Here is a 20,026-nt window from a genome sequence, read left to right on the forward strand (position 1 = left end):
CTGTTTAAAAGGTCAAAATATGGTGATGAATTGGCAATAATTTGTCACAATAGATGACGCGTGCTGATGACGTCACATCCGCACCCAGCAGAAAACACCCACCTGCCCCTGCTAAGCCACACCCACATACCTGTGAAAACCAGGAAATTGCACATATTTGGACCGCCAGATCAAACTAAACGACTCAAAAGAGCCTCGCGGTCATCGCTTTTTATCTTGTCTTGGGCGAAAGTTGTTGTATTTTCGGATTAATCTCCTCGGTTAACCCAAAGAAAAGGAAAGTGACGCAGTTTCACCAGGTATTGTACGTCTCTCGCTCAGTGTCGATATACAGTTCTTGTGTTGTGTCGCTTTGCTACCATGTTTGGTAAAGTACTTCTCACACCCAGGGTGCTTGGATTTTGCTTTTGGTTTTAAAAGTTTTTTTTCTATTTAGCTTTCGCTTTGGGGAGTAGACCTAACTTTTTACTATCATGCTAGTTTTGTTTGTCGTACCAACCTGAGTGTTTGGAGACTGTTTACACATGTTTGCGCACGAGGCCATTCCATTTACTATACTGCCCCAATAATGCAGTATACACTGTGTTAGCTACTATATTAGCATTGTCAGTTGTATATTAGCATGCCAAATTACTGTATCTGCCAAAGGTGGACACCACTCCAATATCAATATACTAACTTCAATTATTTACTGTATTTATTTATAATAATAATCGTGTTTTGACCAACATTGCCATATGCTAATATGCAATCTAACATGTGTTTGTAGTTTGGTCCACAAGCTTCTGCATTGTCATTTAATTCTGTCCAGAGTTGCATTAATTTTTTGCCAAGATTGTGTTGATGATGGGAGATATGGACCACTGCGTAAAATTTCTGCACTGTTCCAATTTTTATACAGCGTTGAATAGTTTGATTTTACAAGTTTCCACCATCGCTTTATTCCAATTATTTGATCCTTCTAAGATACTCACACTGCACAAAAGAGTGTTGTCATGGTAATTCATATGATTGATAATAATAATTCATTGATAACCATAATTAAGATAAGACTGCAATAACATAAGAGCCACAAATTGTTACACACTGCACATTTTATGACAACTGACCAGACTTAAAAATGCCCCCAATTGTGCCAGTTGCTTGGCGCCTCTCCTCTGACTGTTGCGGTGCCATTGGCATGTTTGTTTGTGAGGCAGCGCTTTGTCCTGTTCACTTTGTTGTGTGAATGCTGTTGTGGCTGCAGTCAGCAGGGAAGGACACACCAGCTGGTAGCTTTTGTTAATGCCTTGATGTCCTCTGTCCTCTTCTGCAGCGTTTCACTTTTGAATCCTTTATTTAAAAACAAAAAAAATCCACCCACAAAGAACATCCCACCCCTGAAAAGTACTTTTTATCCTCTGTAATTACCATACATCTATCTTTCCTCATGATCCATGGGTCACCTGTGGTGGACGCATGCTAGCAGTGACTCTACTATTTTGTCTGTCTGTATCCATCTCTGAACACACACATTAGAGATTTGTGAGTGTGTCCTTCCATCTGGCTCGCACGTGCATTGCATATGGACATTGCATAATGGCCTTTGGGCCTTAATAACAGCATGTCGGGAGGGGGCAAGGGACAAAGAAACAAAATGATTATGTAAAAGCATTAAGATGACCAAAAACTGTAGCTGTACTGCACTGTGCAAGAATGCCCAGTGTTTCCCACAGGACTGCAATGTCTATGTGGCTGTGGTGGATCGTGTGGAAATGCTGTAATGTTTGTCTTAATTTACTATGTCTGTAGATCACTGTTTTCCACAGTCAAAGCTAATGTGTGAGAGTATCTTGTTTGATGATGATGGGTTCACTTTCATGGATAACTAATGAAATGAAAAAATATTCACATTTGAAATCCAAGAATATATTCATATTTTAAAAGAAAGAAAATGATGAATCGGATCCCAAACCTGAAATAGTTGTCTGTTAATTAGATAGTTGATGAGTTATGGATTAATTGTTGCAGCTGTAATCTGTTTATGATCGAGGGCGGTTCAGATTTATTTGTTATTTATTGACATAAAAACTTAAGTGATTTTTGTTATTATTAAGAAAGCCATGGAAGTTGCTAAATTGAACTCTTATGAGCTATTTTTCTCATCATCATTATATCTGTCCAAACAACTGTGCCTTTAGTTGTACCAGGCAATAAAATGGATCAGTAAACTGGGGTGATAAAACGGGGGTCGTCTAATCATTTTTTTTTAATTTCCATATGTGAAACACTGATGTCAATAACTACATGAAGGACAATTCAATTTAAAAAGTGACCAAGCCCATTCCCCATTGACTGTAATCATATTGTTTACACTTGCCCTCATAGTGACCCTGAAGCTGCAGTGTTTATTGTAAACACAGGCAGCTGTCCTCTTCTAGAGGCAACTGAGAGGAATGCACTCGCTTTGCAAACCATTGTGACATGACTGTTTTTGAAATGATAAACACACTCTTGGCATTAAGGTTTCACTGTGCTGTGTTTGTGGTTAGTTTGTGGTTAGTTTAGACCATGAGCTAACCAACACAATGCAAAATATTGAATACAATCACCTATTAAACAGGCGTGGGCAATTCATCCTCGTTCTGGCCTTTTGATTTTATACCATACCATGGAATAAATGACAAGGATAAAACTAGTGCTATATGTAGAGTTTTAGGGTTGAATAACACTGGGGCAAGCAGGTTAAGGTATTGACATCAGGTGTGCACGTGATCAAGCACATCTTTCTCCATGTGGAGTTTGTCAACCTCCCCCTCGTGCACGTTGATATACTCACTTTTGTTAGGTTGTCATCTGTGCCAGATGCGTGTGTTGTCCGTGAGATTATTGTGAAGTTGGATTAGGGCATGTGTGTTTGTGATGTGATTTGTGCACATTTGTTTTGTAAGTAGTTTGTACTCTAAAGACTTGTTCAGACCAGGAATGTCTGCAGACAGCATGCAGAAAATTGCACACAAAAAAATATATCTTTGTGGTGGGTTAGGTTTTTAATCGTTTTTCGGAGCTGTTTTTTAACATCAGATTTATCGGTATGTCATAATAATTTCTCATATTGGCTCGATAATTATCGTTCACTTCCCCGCTTGGGCATCTCTCTGTGGAGTTTACATGTTCTCCCTGTGCATGCCTGGGTTTTTTTTTGGGGGGGGGGGGTACTCCGGTTTCCTCCCACATTCCAAAAACATGCTAGGTTAATTGGCGACTCCAAATTGTCCATAGGTATGAATGTGAGTGTGAATGGTTGTTTGTCTATATGTGCCCTGTGATTGGCTGCCGACCAGTCCAGGGTATACCCCGCCTCTTGCCCAAAGACAGCTGGGATAGGCTCCAGCATACTCACAATGCTAAAATTAATTATATCGTCATATCATGATACAACCCAAAAGTATTGTTTAATTTCATACCAAGATCATCTATATGTCATTTTCAAGAAACACTGCTCAGGGTGTAAGAGGTTAAAAATTTTCCTCTTTTTCCTGCCTTTGTGCTTCTTTCACCCAATCATTTTCAGACATAGCTATGTGTTATTTCCGTGCCTCCCCGCTGTGCTTGTGGTATTGGAATGTAGAGGGATTTCTAAAAGCTGCAGCAGCCCCCATGGATGGCACTGCCATCTTTGACGTCCAGGCTCCTGGAATTTAAGTCCTGACCAGAATGTGCATTGACTGGCAACTTGTCAAGAGGATACAGAGATTATTAATTTTTCAAACCTCCCAGGATGTGGCGGCCTGCAGTCAGCTGCTGACTTGGGCATAAGATACTGAATATTTGTATTCAAATTTGCTCATTTGCAATGAAAGATTAGGTTTTGTACTGAAGACACCACCATACAGGAGTAGCTGACGTGTAGGTGTTTATGCATGGATGAAATAGTATGATTCTGTCTGGGTATAAATGGTGAGAAGACTTAGCCCGGTTGGGGGATTAGAGTAGAAGGGGGCGGGGAGCATGCATGATCTGTCAAGAGCTTAGTTCCACAGTTATCCCCACGGCAGCAGCAGCAGCAGCAGCCGCCACAGTGATGGCAAAGGCTGTGTTTTCATTAGTGTAATATTCAGAGAAGCTCCACAATTATGTAAGAGTGACGTGCTGTCGTCCTCTCTCGACCGGCCCACTGCCTGGCAGAAACGTGGCCGTTTTCCTTTGATCCTCCATCGCTGGGAAAAGCCAAAAGGACATCTGTCAAGAGTGTGCGGTCGGGGACGGCACTTGTAGTAGTCACGCCACAGCAACCGTGCTGCTTTGGGGCTTGTCGGCATGGAGAGACTGATGTGCTGAAGCGGCAGGGAAGAGTTTGGAGTCTCTTTTGCTAGGCAGAATAGATGAGCAAGCATGTGGAGATGCTGGAGGTCTTTTGTCGGAAAATGGGAGAAGGCTAAATGTAGTGTAGCATCAGTGCTATCTGTGTGATGCCGCTTGCATCGGAGGAGTGTTGCAGTAGAAGATGAAGTTCAAGAAGTTTATTACAATTATGCAGGCAGCAATGGGGGTTGTACCCCTAAACAAAAGAGAGCTTCTGCCACCAGGCAGGAAACTATGGCGACCCCCTGGGTGAGTTACATTACTTTGTGTCTTGTGAAAAGCATGCATGGCTAGTGTGGAGAACTGAATGTTCTCAAGATTTGTTACATCTACTGGTTATTTGGAACTTCCCTGCTGATGATTCAAACATTAGCAGGCTGGTTAGCACTTAAGGACTTAAGGATGGATTCAGTTTTTTCACTTAATCCAGTCAATGGCAATGTACAGAAAAGGTCGTAGTTACGCGTCCATTGCACAGCGCCACATAGAGACACAGACAACTGTTTCGACTGTAACCTAGGAGGTAAAAGATTGCACTTGATTGGCGTTAAAGAAAAGAAACCAAAAGCTAAAACATTTCCTTGTGTGTTTACTTCTAAGTTAGTGCCTTAAGACTGCTTGCAGTTGCAATAAGCTTCACAGCCACATCATTGTGACATGGATTGGTTTGACAACTTGCAGTGGTAGTTGTAGTAAAAGTAACTTAACACTTGAGTCAACACATTTGTCATCAAACAAAGATTTCACTATATAATATAGTATGTACAGCTAGGTTTTAGAGGGATAGCTGCAAATAAGTGTATTGTGTACGTGATGAAAGGTAGTTTGCGGATACAGCTGAAATCCATGCTTCAGCATCTATGACTTAAAGCATTAGTACTTATATGTCCTAATATGACCTTACAGCAGGGCTCAACTACATCGTGCACAGAAAGCCAATGACTAGGGCCTGGCTTTATCCCTTTATGATTTTTCTTATTATGTATACAATAAGTTTGCATGTTCTCCTCGTGCATGCATGGGTTTTCTCCGGGTACTCCGGTTTCCTCCCACATTCCAAAAACATGCTAGGTTAATTGGCCACTCCAAATTGTCCATAGGTATGAATGTGAGTGTGAATGGTTGTCTATATGTGCCCTGTGATTGGCTGGCCACCAGTCCAGTGTGTACCCCGCCTCTCGCCCAAAGACAGCTGGGATAGGCTCCAGCACACCCCGCGTGAGGAAAAAGCGGTAGAAAATGAATGAATGTATACAATAGTTTCTCATTTGATTTCACAAAATGGTTAATATGTGTCCTAAATATCGTTCTATAAAGCCTAACACACCCAACCTTGCTGGTGGTGCCAAAATCTCTCCACCTATCGCCCAAGTTACAATATGTTTCAAATGAGAACAAAATAGCTACATGAACCCGCTTTACAGTGTTAAAAAGAAAAGGAAATAGACAAGGTTAGTTCCACAACCTCCCGAGAAAGGCATAATGGCAATGTGTGGCCCAATGATGCTTTGTAGCCTTAGAAATCCTGCAGTTGACTATGTCCCAATTCAGAATTTGCGTTCTCCAAAGGATCCAGCCTCGTCGAAAGAAACTGGGTTCATTGGCACCTTCGAAAGCCGTGACCAGCGTTGGGAATGGTCTATAGGGGTGTTCACACTTTTTGAGCCTGCGAGCTACTTTTAACTCTCAAAGATCTACCTCCTACTGTAGACATAGGAAACATCTATATTTACTAATTTATGTATTTATCAATATGAATATTTATGTACATTGTGTATGTACATCGGGGTGCACATACTTTTTCAGAATGCAAGTCAACATCTCTTACAATAAAACTAATAACAATCAAATAACAAACTGACGTTCATACGATCGAAGTAATTGGCACCCCTGGTCTAGTGTTTGGAACACTTCCTGGTCTTGAGACTTTGGAACTTTTGAAGAAGAAAAGTGAAATTCAGTATTAATTAATTACGTTACATTTAATTTGTAAACCAAAGCGTTTTCATCAAGGCTGTGAAACCACTTCACAGATTGAACTCTCTGTTTCTGTGATCTTAAAATGTGCATTCGCACTGTATGTCTAGGACTTGAGTAATATGAGTAATAAAGTAATCTTTTTTTTTTTCTATACATGCAGGGACCAGCCTGGAACTGAGCAATCATCTGCACTTTTTAAGTCCAGCCGCAAGTTCTGCTGGCCCCGCGAAGCGCAGTACTTGTACCTTCGCCGCCTCTCCTCGCGCAGCTACTCTGCTATCATGATGGTACGTTCATTAAATCATACAGAATGTTGTTGCTGTGTTTTCAGAGTCAAAATGGTCTCCTTTTGATCGAAATGTTTGATCAGGTGTATTCATGTTATTGTCTCCAAAAATGTCCAATAAGAACAGAAAAGGTTACTAACTTTATCGCTAATCACTGATCGGAACAGGAAGTGCCATATGAATTACAGGGAACACTGGTATAACCTTGTCCAAGACTCTGATTCTGATGGGCTGGTAGGCTGTAGAATTACTAAATCAGTCAATAGTTTTTTTTGTACTTGGAAGGTTTTGTTTAGAATCAGTCAATCAGAAGCACACAGGAATGCTAAATGTATTGGTATGTTGTATTGATGCTGTATCCAATAGGAAATCTATTACAAATTTAGTAAGAAAAGGTTTTTAGGATAAGCGGCATAGAAATCATAGAACTCAAGATGAAGTTTTTTTTAAAAAGCCTTGATTTGCATATGCATGAATAATTTTCATAAAATTGTAAATAAAGTAATCCCTCGTTTATCACAATAAATTGGTTCCAGACCTGACCATGATACTTAAATTCCCAGGCCCCGCCCCTTAAATGCACACAACACCCTACAGATATTACATTTTTTCTGAATTCCTTATATTTGTACTTTTATTCATTTAGCATTTTTTATGCTTGAAAGAGTACATACTATTTGCTTATATATGCCTATTTTTTCTGAACAATAAGCCATATTCAACCACAAAACGGCAATCATTTATTAAAAAAATTTGAAAAACGTTGTGATGTTTGAACCTCCAATGTACAAAAAAAAAAAACAAAAAAAGATCTACGATTATAATTGCCTTGACTATCACAAAAATGGCAGAATGTAATCTCAATTGTAGATTTTAAAACTGGACGTCTGCTCCTTGTATTTGACTTTGTCCCCAAAAAATACAATTATAATTATGTTATGATATTTATACTGTATAGTATTTGGATAAATAGGAAATGAATTAATTTCTTTTCTGTATGTACTTAACAATACTTAACTGCTTAGAATCTTAACCTACATTGGATTGGTTTTAGTGTGTTTTATATACACAAATGTCAGGAACAAAAGGTGGACACCCCTGCTGTACAAGCTGCATGTAGGTATTTCTATACCCGTGTTATCTACATTTACATGTACATGTCACTGGTACCAGTTGGTCTGCACAAAGGTGACTGGTTAAGTACTCATTCCCATGCATGTTGCTTCGATCTTTGTATATTTTTGTAATGGGTCTTTATCTCATGAAACTCTTTTCATAATCCTGTAACAAGCTAAGGCATGCACACATTTTTGTACTTTCTCCAAAAATAAACAATCTCCTCCTCCTGCTCCTCCTCCTCCGTGCCACACTGCTTGAAATGCAGTGACTCATTATTTTCGCAGACTTAGCCCCCTTTCATTTGAGCACACATACTCTTACGTGACCCCACCTGCATAATGGATGATAATTAACCAGAGAGACATGCCACTGCTCTGGCAGTTCATTGTATTATCTCCGTCTCACTAAGTATTAAGGTTGAGCTATGTTGGAATGGACTCATTTCATGTCTGTTTGGTGAATTGTTGGTTATTGTTGGCTTATTAACACATTGATGTTTGTGTAACTTTTAAGTCAGAGATTTATGAAAATTATTATGACAATTACAGTATCTGGTGGATATATTGATGTAGCGAACTTGGCATGCATGTTGTAGATATTTAGTTTAATTTAACGGGTTGAAATTGCATTGGAAATTAGTTTAAAGGTCTCATTTGTACTGCTGACAAGTCAAGATAAGAATGGACAGCAAAGAAACACATACAAAGTAGCAACACGTTATTAGGGCCGGCTAAATGCAGCCATCTATTTTCCAGACCTTTTGCTTCAGCTACTCATAATAACTTTGCATTTTTCACGTAGCTCTAAACCAGGGGTCTCAAACTCGCGGCCCGCGGGCCAAATGTGGCCTGCAGGACACTAGTTTGAGGCCCCCGCCTTGATATGAAAGTTTAATGTACCCAGAAAAAATTATTCCGTTTGATTTAATGTTCATGTTAAAGGTTAAATAACTGATAGTTATCCTCCCTATCCGTGTGGAAGTTTTTGGCTATTTAAGTTTAAAGGAAATAACTTGAAGGCTACCGTTTAGGTATATATATGTGGTTTCTTAAGTTTTTATTATTTGCCGTTTTATTATTATTATATTTATGTATTTATTACTGATTGATTGATTTTCTTTATTATTGATTTGTTTATTTATTTTTCATCTTATTTTGTGTAGAAAAATATAAAGTAAGATATTTGAGAACAGTGGAATGTTTTATCAGAGCTTTTCTTGTAGAAAATTGGAACCAAAGCGAAGTTTTTTAATTTTTTTTGTTTTTAATAAATGCGTTTTTTTTTTTTTTTTGGAAAACCTGATGCGGCCCAGTCTCACCTAGACCCAAGCTCCAGTGGCCCCCAAGTAAATTGAGTTTGAGAACCCTGCTCTAAACCCTGTCCACATACCATTGTGTGCTTTTGTTAAGGGCCTTTGTTGTTGTATTAGGTCTCTGTGTTCAAATGAGGACAAACTATATGGCTACATTTTTGCTCTAGGAATGTTTTACATGACAATGGCTACATGTTAAAGTTCTCTTCAGTTTGCTACAGACTGACATTTCAGAGCTCTGACCTCAGTCCTATCCAAACGTTGTTGCAATGACCTGGAGCTCGGTTACAAGCCAGCTCATTCATGTCCATATGATTCCAAAAGTTTCCAAATTAGTTTTTTTATGTAAAGTGAAAGCAGGTATAGTACCATACTATTTACAGATCATCTGGAAAGTATTTTGTTCTGTGTTGTTCCTTACCGTCAAAACTGGGCTTCGATGTGTTGAAACCGCAAGCTGGGGGTTACCAAAATCGACCTATTATGATCATTTTCGGCACTTTGTTGTGGGCTCTTATAGAGCAGCTACACACCATATCCCACACAGAAAGCTTTCTAGATCTTCCAGATTCTATACCTCTTTCTGCAGGGTTTCCATTGACTCCCTGCTTCTGACACAAACGGTCGGTTTAATTTACACCCGGTTTTATTCACGCCCACTCCCGCTGTGAATGGTCACACTCCCAAGCGCTCCTGAGGACTTGCGGATAAAAAGGTCAGAGCAGAGCCATCTAAAACGTCTTTCAGGGCTGACTTCCAAATGTGCAAACATCATTATCTGACACGTAGCAAATGTATAGTCTGGCCCCTGGCCAATTTTGTTAACTCAATGCAGCCTGTGAGTCAGAAAGTTTGCCCACTCTTGATCTAGAAAGACTCCTGGTGGTTCTGTGCCTCTTCCGTTTATGGATGATCCAGGCCACTGACCTAATAGAGACCTTTAAAGCATCAGAGTTTTTCATGCCCTTTCCCGGACAATACTTTTGGACAGTAAGTGATAAGTAGGGGCGGGGAGTATTTAGTCATTTGGGGGCCCAAAGCAAACCTAGTCATTGGTTTTGTAATTTAGGGCACTTTTTCCTGCTTCTGAAATCTGTTAGTTATCTGTCAGATTAAGTTGCTAGTTACTGTACATAGCCATGTTATACCCCCCCCCCCAAAAAAAAATAACAATTTAAAACATGTTTATCATCTTCTAACAAGTGTGAATATAAGAAAATTCTCCAGTTTCCTGAACTAGATAAAGTCCTTAAAATCACCCTGGGGGATTATTATTACCTAACAAGTGAATCATGCTAATTTATAAGAACATTTAATGTAGTTTACCGCTTTTATACTCACATCTTTGTGATGAAAAGCATCACTCTTGACCTCATCTCTAAAACGACAGGAGCGGTGCTTTTTTAAATGCCTCTGGTAGTTTTAATAAAAACTGTTTCTTTTTCACTCTTCTCCTTTTCTTGCGCCAATAGAGTAATTCCATGCCAACTGGTTTGTATAGCTCCTGCCTTCCAGAATCTGCAGTAACATGGAATAGTCCATTGCATGACAAAGGGGAGGCTATAAATTGAAGAATACAATCAATAAGCCGTTTTTAGGAAACATATTATGAACAATAGGAGTCTAAAGAAGTTTGATAGGGGTGTTATTTCATGTCTACAGAACTCTAACCATGTTAAAGACCATATTTAGAAAGTCAATAACCGGCAACAATATTGTTCATATTGCTTTTATGTGTAGAATGTTGAGGAAAAATGAATTCAATATGGAATTAGGCTGTAAACATAATGTGGAAAAGTGTGAATCATTTCTGAATGTATTGTATTTTAGAATTACTGCTATAACCTCAAAAATAAAGATGACGCAGAGTGTGTATGTATACGTATTTCACCCTTCAGAATGAGAGTACTTGTATGCTCTCATGCAGCATATTAGTAGGCTAGGGTAAATAAGCATTAATTAATGCTTATTTGTGCTGTGTCTGGAAGCCTCACAGCAGGCCATCTTTAACTCAATGCACATTTTGGACTCATCCATGACGGGGGTGACGTACGCAGCAGTGCTTTTTGCATTGTTATAATTTTGTATTTGTTTTATACTTTATGATAGTCAGCTCCATCTTTCCATTCTTTAACGTAAAGAAGATGCGTAATATCTTGTTTTTGTTGTTGTTTTTTGTCTCTGGGCAATGTAATATTTATTCCGATACCCCCTCCTGCTTCCCTTTGGTATCTTCTGTCCGGAGTAATCGCCGCCACTTCATGCATGGCGGTGTTTAGTAAACTTTTTATGTTTGACTTATGAATGTGTGTGAAGTTGGTGAGACTTTTCCTTGAAATCCCGTACCTTTTTTAAAACGCGTACGACGGGGCGGAAACGGATTGATATCTTGATATCTTGACTCGTTGCTAAGTGCGTTATGCCTGTGAACGGAGGGGAGCTGCTCTCCCTGAGCAGATATGCTGCTCACTATTTCACTGTAAGTATACGTCATCTACCGGTTTATTCATTATCATCCATTCTTTCATGCACAAGTTGACTTACAAAGGCAATATACCTACCGGAAGAAAGCAACATAGAGCCATATGGGGCGTCGGTGCACCTGCTGTGTTCAAGCGTTCATGCGTAGTTGAGCCCAGCCGTAGTTGAGTGTAAACTAATATATTCTTATATATACTGCACAGAAATCGTAGTTGTGGAACGTAAAATGAATGATACTATAAAGTTCAAACATCATATTTGTAGTTCAACACAAACCGAAGGTTACAAATTTACAAACGAGGTGGTTCACGACATGTAAAATACAATATTTTTTTCACATTTGTCATCCTTGTCCTACATAATGTCGCCAGAAGGGGGCAGCGTCGCACAATATGTTCGATACAGGTTGTTTTGGAGGATTAAGTTTTCAGCATTTTATATGTACTAAAAAGACACCTCGTCGGTGCACAGTTGTGTGTGTGTGTGTGTGTATAGAGAGTGGTGTTGACGGATAAGTTAGTGTAAAATTATATACAATGTGAAAAAACACCCCCAGTTCAAGAATGGTGTGATTATTCAATTGCTACATTTGTGTATTGTTGTTATCCAAATATGTGATAGCAGATATCACACAGGCCTCAGGAAGGAAGCTGCAACAATATTTTGCTGTCTGTTTGGAAATAAGTAACTCCTCCATAATGTTATTTAAATTAATACTGTGTACTGTAGTTTATTTTCACCCCAACCTATTTCTGTGCTGTGTTTCCTCTCATTGTCAGCTGCCAAATGGACCGCTCTATTTCTGTAAATCACTTTCGCAACCCATTTTGTGTTAAATGTGAATGCCTTTCAAAACTTTTACCATCTGCTGTAAGCCTTGCATATGTGAAGAATCGACTGAAACATTGTTTTACTAATTCCGTGTCCAACAACAATGACCTTGCAGTTCAACCCTCCCGCCGCATTTGGAGGAAATTGTTGTGTTATGTAATAGAACTCGGGAAGCTACTGCTTATCCTGCATGCCCGGCCTGCGAGCAGCCCACACAGAGCACGCCATAGCACGTATAGAACCGTGTCCAGGAACTGTGCTTTTATGTTGCCTGCTGCTTTTTCACTTGAAAAAGCATTCATCTTGTTCTTGCTGCTGCTTTCATTAACTCCAGTGATTGTTCTGTGCACACATTTCCTTCCACCACATACACTATAGCAGTGAATTTCAACCACTGTGCCGCGGCACACTAGTGTACCTTGAGAAACCGTCAGGTGTGCCGTGAGGAATCCAATATCACATTTTATAGTTAACGTTGATTAATCATCATTTACAAATATTATGTCAATAGCCATGAATATATGGACTCAAATATTTCAATTGCATTTGGTATATTTGCTCAAACGGAAAGAATTGAACAGCAATGGAATATTCCTTTCCCAAATTCAAGTGAGGTATCTTGTACCCGTTCAATCAGAAAGTTGTCAGATTGCGTTCTTCTTTGTGGTGTTTTTCTTCTTCTGTTGTTTATTGGTGGTGGGCAAGCAGCTTTCGTGTGCATTAGCGCCATCTGTGGAACAGAATCTAAACCCTTCTAGACGCCATTCACAAGTCCACTTTTATTAAAAAAGAAAATATATATCTATATAAAACATGTCCCGAGTTTAATTATAAAATATTAGCAAGATTGAATTTGATCTTTTCCTGTTTAAATTTATCCCGGGTGCGTTCTTTCAGCACATGCTCAGATATGACGTAACACGCAGATCCAGACGTTCTTCAGGTTTAAAAATGGAGGCCAGCAATCGGCACTGGACTAAGCAAAGTTTGTTTTTGATTCTAACTAAATTTCAAGACTGGACAGACGAAAAACTGGCAATACGGAGTTATTCCAACAAGTGAAAGAAAAACTCGGGGAAGCCGGTATCACGTGATGTTGATGTTTACATTTTACTGGGCATGCCCTATTGACTATTCTGTTTGATTTTCACGGCGCATGTAGACAAGAGATTGGAATATTCCTTTCTATGGATACCATTGTTTCCTGAAAGGTCATTCAGAAAGAGAAAAAGTGGTCATGTAAAAACGTGGCTACTGTGGAGTGTCTGTGGTGTAAAGACTGGCAGAGCAATGTAATATTGGTCCGTGTGGCAACACCTACCTTGTTCCTCCGATAGACTTATTGATGCACGTGTGAGGTCGTGGTGACATTTTGTAACATTTTTGGTTAGTGGTGTGCCACAAGATTTTTCCAATGTAAAAAACGTGCCATGGCTCAAAAAAGGTTGAAAAACACTGCACTATAGCATCCTTGTGACACAAATAAACCTTAGGAGAATTCAAAGTAAGTCTGTATTGTCACTATATCCTGGTTTCTAGTAGGGTTGTGCAAAAATGGTTATACTAGATATATGTCAGCTTTACTCAATGAGCGCCATCATTACAAACGCTGCCATTTTACTCAATATAATGACATCCATCCTCACTCTTCCCGTCTCCCGGTGAGCCTCGCCGGCCAGGGCAAATTGGCTTCACTGCCCTGGTTTTACCCTGGACAAAAGTATTTGATTTGATCTTCAAATGCGACCCCGATGACAACCTAATGACACAGAAAGAAGTTCACACAGAGTAACAGTTCTATTAAAATGAGGATCATTTTTCACGTCTTAATATATTGTCATGAGCGTGTATTTTCTTTGTCTCCCGCCTTTAAACAGGCTGGAAGAGACTTCACACTGTGCATTGGTTTCAGCAACTTGGTGCGTTTGTTCCATAAAACTGCATGAACGGAGTGAGCATTTTTGTCAGTCATGCAGTCTCTTTGTCTTGGAGGGTGGAGGAGCCTCAGACACACAATGCATAAGAGTGAAATGTGGTAGAAATTTAAATTAGTAGATTGCGGCTGAAAATAATTCATCTCCAAAGGGGGGGGGTTGGGAACCACTGCGTTTAAGGAGTGTCTGTGAGGTGTTAGCTTCTGTTTAGCTTGAACCCCCTGCACCTTCCTTGCCCGTGTATACATTCTTGATTGGCTATAAAATCAAATCCATTATAAATAGTGGTAGTATTAATAATAGGTCACATTCATGCACAAAACAGCCTGATTTATTAATAAAACCATGAGAGTGAAGCTGTGAAATTTGAACCACTATGTGGTTCTAAAGTGCCACTTTAACTTTAACTGTATTTTTTACAGCAGTAATTGTTGAATTGTTTTACTCCACCACTGAACCGCTGCTATTGTAATTGCATAGCCGATGTGAAAGTGTGCGGAAAAGGCATTGCTGTTTTAAGATGGCAAAAAGAATTAGCAAGAAGTGATGCATAGTAAAAAAGACAAACAGCACTGTGACTGCAGCTATAATGCTGTGTTTATTATGAAATGCATACTTTTATTTTGAATTGTACCAAACAGGAACTTGTATCATCGCTTCCGTAAGTTAACAACAGTTACGGCTGTTCGATAGCACTTGTGCACTTGACAAGAAGAAAGTGGTGAGTGCTATTTATATTCAGTATTAGCTTCGATGCTACAGTTCTGCTGATGTCTAACTGCTGGATAATTTGTTATTTTTTTATGTACTTTAGTTCTACGATGTTCCGTGATGTGATGGAAATAAACATATGTAAAAGGAATAGGAGTCTAACGATCAATCAAGTGGCGGCACAAGCACTTTAGTCGAATTTACTGCCAAGTGCCTATAAGGAGTAAAGCCAAATCCTTTTTGTAGTACCATACTGAATTCCATATTTTTCCTTTGGTCCTTTGGTATCGCAAGAAATTGCACCATATCATATCAGATCGCATTGATTTGAACTAAATGATTATCACATCATCGAAGAGGGTGAATTGTATCGCATCGTATAGAAAATACCATGTATCGTTAAAGTATCGTATCGCTGGCAGTGCATCGAGATGTGTATCGAATCGTCCTCAATGCTGAGGTTCAAACCCCTAGTATGTTTGTGTGAATCTAGATTGCATTTTTTAATGAAGCCCTAATCCTAATGACAACCATGCCTCACTTCAAAATTACAATCCTACCAATTCTACCAAATCCAACTTTTGGATTACCTGTGCACAACAGTAGAGTCATTTGAAAAACTTTGTTGTAGTTTGGAATCCAATCTAAGAATTGTTTTGTTTTGATATGGATGGAAGCTCCTTAATCACTGCCCACCAGTACAGGCGTCGGTTGCCCTGTATGTTTACACTGTCTACTGACACTGGGATTTGTGCTGAATGTAGGCCAGCAGAATCACGCTTACGTCAAAGGCAGGCAGGCAGGCAGGCAGGCGGGCAGATGCAGGGAGAGAGCAGCTGGTGGTTGTGCAGCTGTGCCCAAGGAGGAGGCTGTGGCGTACATCAGTTTGCCAGCGCACCGGTGGCAGTGATCAGGGAAAGACTGCGATAGGAAAAGGAGAGTGCCAGTAATGAAGACCGTCCTCAGCCTGCACAGGAAATGGGCCCACGCGGTCAAAACCATACGTATCCTGCAGGGACTTGTGAGTGTTTGGACTAAACTGACTCACTTTTTATCCATCAGCTCTCGCTCAGTGGCAGTGTTTCAGTTGTGGACGTGAGTAAAATGTATGCAATGGAAAAGTTCAGCAAATGATAACTTTTATAAAACTATCCATGTTGCTATTTTCACATGAACTGAGCCAGTGAAGTCATTTTCAAAAATTCTAAACCCTCACAAATGGCATGTTTGAATAAACAAAATCAAAGTATTTGTTACATGTTATTAATTGGAATTAATATATAATTTATAATTAATGTTAGAAATTGTATTATTAAAATAACAATGGGTATGGAACTTTTTGGGTAAAAGTCTTTTGAGTAATTCAAAGTGATAGCTGACAGAACGCCGCGGACAACTGTCATTGTTTTGCTAAGAGGTCCGTGTTGCGTAACAGCACAGGCTAATGAAGTGGCTTTGTCATTACATCACATAATTCATTATTAATCTGTACATGGAAATGAAACCACTGATGGTAATCTTGCCTTCTTCTTTCTAGAACCCGGTCATGGAGGAGACTGTGTGGGAGCAGTACACAGTGACCCTGCAGAGGGTGAGTCCATTTGCACCTCATCTCCTCCTTTACATTTGCTTTTCAACATGGACCAATGGCCATAGCGATTCACAAAGAGGAACATGTAAAAAATTGTACAAATGTTTGATAGCCTACAGGTACCATTTTTAAAGGGGACCTATTACGCTTTTTCCACTTTTCTGAACTAAAAATGTTGTTAGAATGTTGTATTCTCATGTTAAATGATGCCAAACGTGCAGATAATGAGGTTTGCGTCTTTGGAAATGAGCTGTGGAAGAAGTTAGGGATGGCTCTGAACGCTCTGTTTCTAAACTAAAGCTGTACCGGTCTTTACCCTGGTATAAATGATAATGCAGATGGCAGCTCCTTTGCATACACAATTCCTTGATTCACTTTTAGCAACATTGTGTATGGAATACACTGTTTACGTTTAAAGAGGTGTAACGTTTTATCAGAGTACTTGTTTTGGATGCAGCAAAATGCGTTTGGTACATATTGAGGTCTTAAACAGGGTCAGGCAAAATGATCTGACACATTCGTAGGTTAAATAAAAGGCAAATAAAGTAAAACTTATTATCAAAATATATATATAATGCCATTCTGTGTCATTATGTTTTAAAAATTAAATCAGTTCTGGCGGTGCGAAGTCGGCCGGTAGATTTTCATTTTTCAATGCACATCCAGTAGCTCTGAAGTTGGAAACCCATAACAAGATGGTGTTTCGAACTGGTACGGGATCATGTCTACCAAGATTGAAGTACAATCGGAACGCTCGTTGTGTTGCAGTTACAGATTTGTTTGTTTTGATAAACGTTTCCACAATGAAAGCGCCATGCTAACCAGTCCAATTCATGGCAGCAACTGAAAAGGAAACGAAAAACAATGGCATTATGAAGAAACAAAACTAAATGGCATTATATGGAAAAAATTGCATTATATTTACTTTTCGAAAATCTTATCTTATTTGCCTTTAATTTAACCTACAAATGTGTCAGATCATTTTGCCTGACCCTGTGCTTCGGGAATCACTGAAACATAAGTTGCAGCATTTTGTATTATTTATTTCATGTCACAAAATGATGCGCAAACAGTCTGAAATTGACATCATATTGTGTTTTCTACACAGCAGGCCCAAAGAAAGTATTGGATTGTGTAGCACACGACACACACAGCTCGCGAGTAGTTCACTCGATTGCAAATTGCAAAGAGGCTGAATAACTGACTGAATAACAGAACCAAATGCATGGAGTGAACCCTCTTGTCATCCAGCCTGTTTGGTAGAGAGAGGAGAAAAACGAACATGCATCAGCATGTTGATATATCATGGCTGGCAAAATGATCAAGGTTTTTTTTATTTATTGTGTGGTTAATTGATTTAATTTGAAGTGGAACCGTACATGTTAAGTGCCCGTTTCTGTTTTAAATTACAAATTGTAGACACCGCAAACTATGCTGCACTATTTTTAGACCAGCAGTGAATTTGTGACTCATGACCGTGTGTCACTTATGATTTTTGTTTTTTTCTCCTGGCCCAAACAATACCTATTTTTTCCTTTTCATGCCTCTCCTCTAGAAGGTTCCAGGTGTAAGCTTAGGTAATCATCATGGTTAGAGACCATTGTCTTGTGCTACAGTTCATTGCAGCCAGAAAAGCAGATTTAGTAGAAAAAAAGTTTTCTGCTGCAGACATTTGACCTCCAGTTCTCAACCTCCCCACAGCCAGCTGTCACACTAACACTATACTCTGTATATCTACTTTGTACTCTCTTCTCACCTGTCTTAAATAACTCTGTTTGGGAGACAATCAAGTAAAGCATGTACATACTGTAGTTTCCCACAGGACTGCAATCTATTGGTGGCAGTGAGTTGAGGGGGGTGATGATGTTATTGTCTAATTTGCGTAATTGACCATGACGACTGTGTGAGCAAAAAACATAAAACAAAACAAAAATGTTTCAAAGTAAACTATCCTTCTTCTTCCTTTCCCATGGCATTTAATCGATTGCACCTTGACTGTTCAGGTTGTCTAAGAAGACAAACAGTAAGACAAACACTAGTATGACGAGCGAGAGTAGTTAAGGATGTATTTATCAATCGTGAGGATACAATGGAGTGGGGCGTCTGCCAGCTAACAATGGTTGTTTGGGGGATATCATCCTCATTGGCATTCCATTCAGATGTAATGGTAATGGTTTTATTTCATTTGAACATGCATCAGATTACAATTGAGTGCATCCCATAATCAGTTCACAGTTCCACATGTCCAAAAGGAGTAGGAAGAAGCAAAGCTTATTAAATCCTACCCCTCCATCTGGTACTTTTACAATCAGTAACTGTTACATTTGTTCACCTGCTTTCTATAACACATTTTTTTTTTTAATAATGTACCTTGTACCGAAGTACGAGGTGATATGACCATCCAATGACATAATGTGTACCATAGTAAGTGTCAATATAGTGATATATATAGCACATCATGACTGGTTCAAGACTCTTCATCCTTGTATTTAGCAAACATCAACTGCTTGTATTGTTTCTTGAATTGGCTCATCGTTGTGTATTGTTTGAGGTCCTTACTCAATCCATTCCATAGTTTGATTCCACATACTGAAATGCTATGGCTTTTTAACGTGTAATGATGGTCATTGATTCCCGAGAAACCAAGGTGACTGAGCCTTGGTGTGCCTTGTTGGTTTGATTTTTTTTTTTGTGTCGATTTGACCATACAGGATGACACAGCGTTATTGCTAGTCTTTTCTTCCTCATCCACCTTGCTTTTGTTCTTTCCGGAACAAGACCAGCTCGGCTAACCACCATTTGTGATTGTGTGTGGGTTTATTGTACTTATTGTCTTTGAAATCCTCACGTGTAAACTTTATGTTTTTGTCCACTGAGTTCATGTGCTTAGTGAAGGCTTCTCATTTGTGTCATCCACATGTCTGGACTAGTGCTGTTCCCCTAGACACATCCAGAGCCTTCTTTTCCAAGTGTAGAAATCGGCCACAATGAGGGATACCGGTGAACCCCCATAGCACAACTGTGCTTTGAATTGAAAATATATGGTATAGAGGCAAGAGGGGGGTGTCACCACAGCAAGTATGTTTGATTTGGTTTGTTTTTTATGTTGGATGCTTTGGGACCAGTACTGGACATCTCTAGCAGCTATTATATTATATATTATATTTATTGTACATTTGGTCCTTTCACCCACACTCATTATGTTTCACCTACGGTAAGGGAATAGAATAGGGTTGAGATCAGAGATTTTGTCAGGTTATTCCAGAAGCTGAATGTTCTTTATCCATACCAGTATTGATGTGTTTGACGTTTGTCCTGTTGGAACACCAATTTGTGTCAGAGTTTCAGCCTTCTAGCTGCTCTTTTGGGGGTAGTCTTTATTTTCTTCCTTATTCCATCCATTTTTTGCAGTCTGCCAGTACCACTGACAGCAGAA

The 20,026-nt window shown here is 39.3% G+C and overlaps 1 protein-coding gene across 13 annotated transcripts in view; it reads left to right on the top strand.

The window, feature by feature from the left end:
* Positions 1-121: 121 nt before the first annotated feature.
* The window catches only part of tjp2a (tight junction protein 2a (zona occludens 2)), a 35,240-nt gene continuing 15,335 nt past the window's right edge, over positions 122-20,026 (top strand). For 3 of the 13 annotated variants that reach the window (XM_058062307.1, XM_058062318.1, XM_058062350.1), the window contains exons 1-2: positions 11,154-11,521; positions 16,537-16,590. In XM_058062307.1, coding sequence (XP_057918290.1) covers positions 11,462-11,521; positions 16,537-16,590 — 114 coding nt within the window. In that variant the 5' untranslated portion in view covers positions 11,154-11,461. Of the gene's footprint in view, positions 300-3,677; positions 4,594-6,484; positions 6,612-11,153; positions 11,522-15,853; positions 16,021-16,073; positions 16,095-16,536; positions 16,591-20,026 lie in introns of those variants that run through there. The other 10 variants (XM_058062244.1, XM_058062253.1, XM_058062260.1 and 7 more) reach the window with 8 other exon arrangements.

This window comes from Doryrhamphus excisus, chromosome 2 (genome assembly GCF_030265055.1).
Source record: "Doryrhamphus excisus isolate RoL2022-K1 chromosome 2, RoL_Dexc_1.0, whole genome shotgun sequence".
Classification (NCBI taxonomy): Eukaryota; Metazoa; Chordata; class Actinopteri; order Syngnathiformes; family Syngnathidae; genus Doryrhamphus; species Doryrhamphus excisus.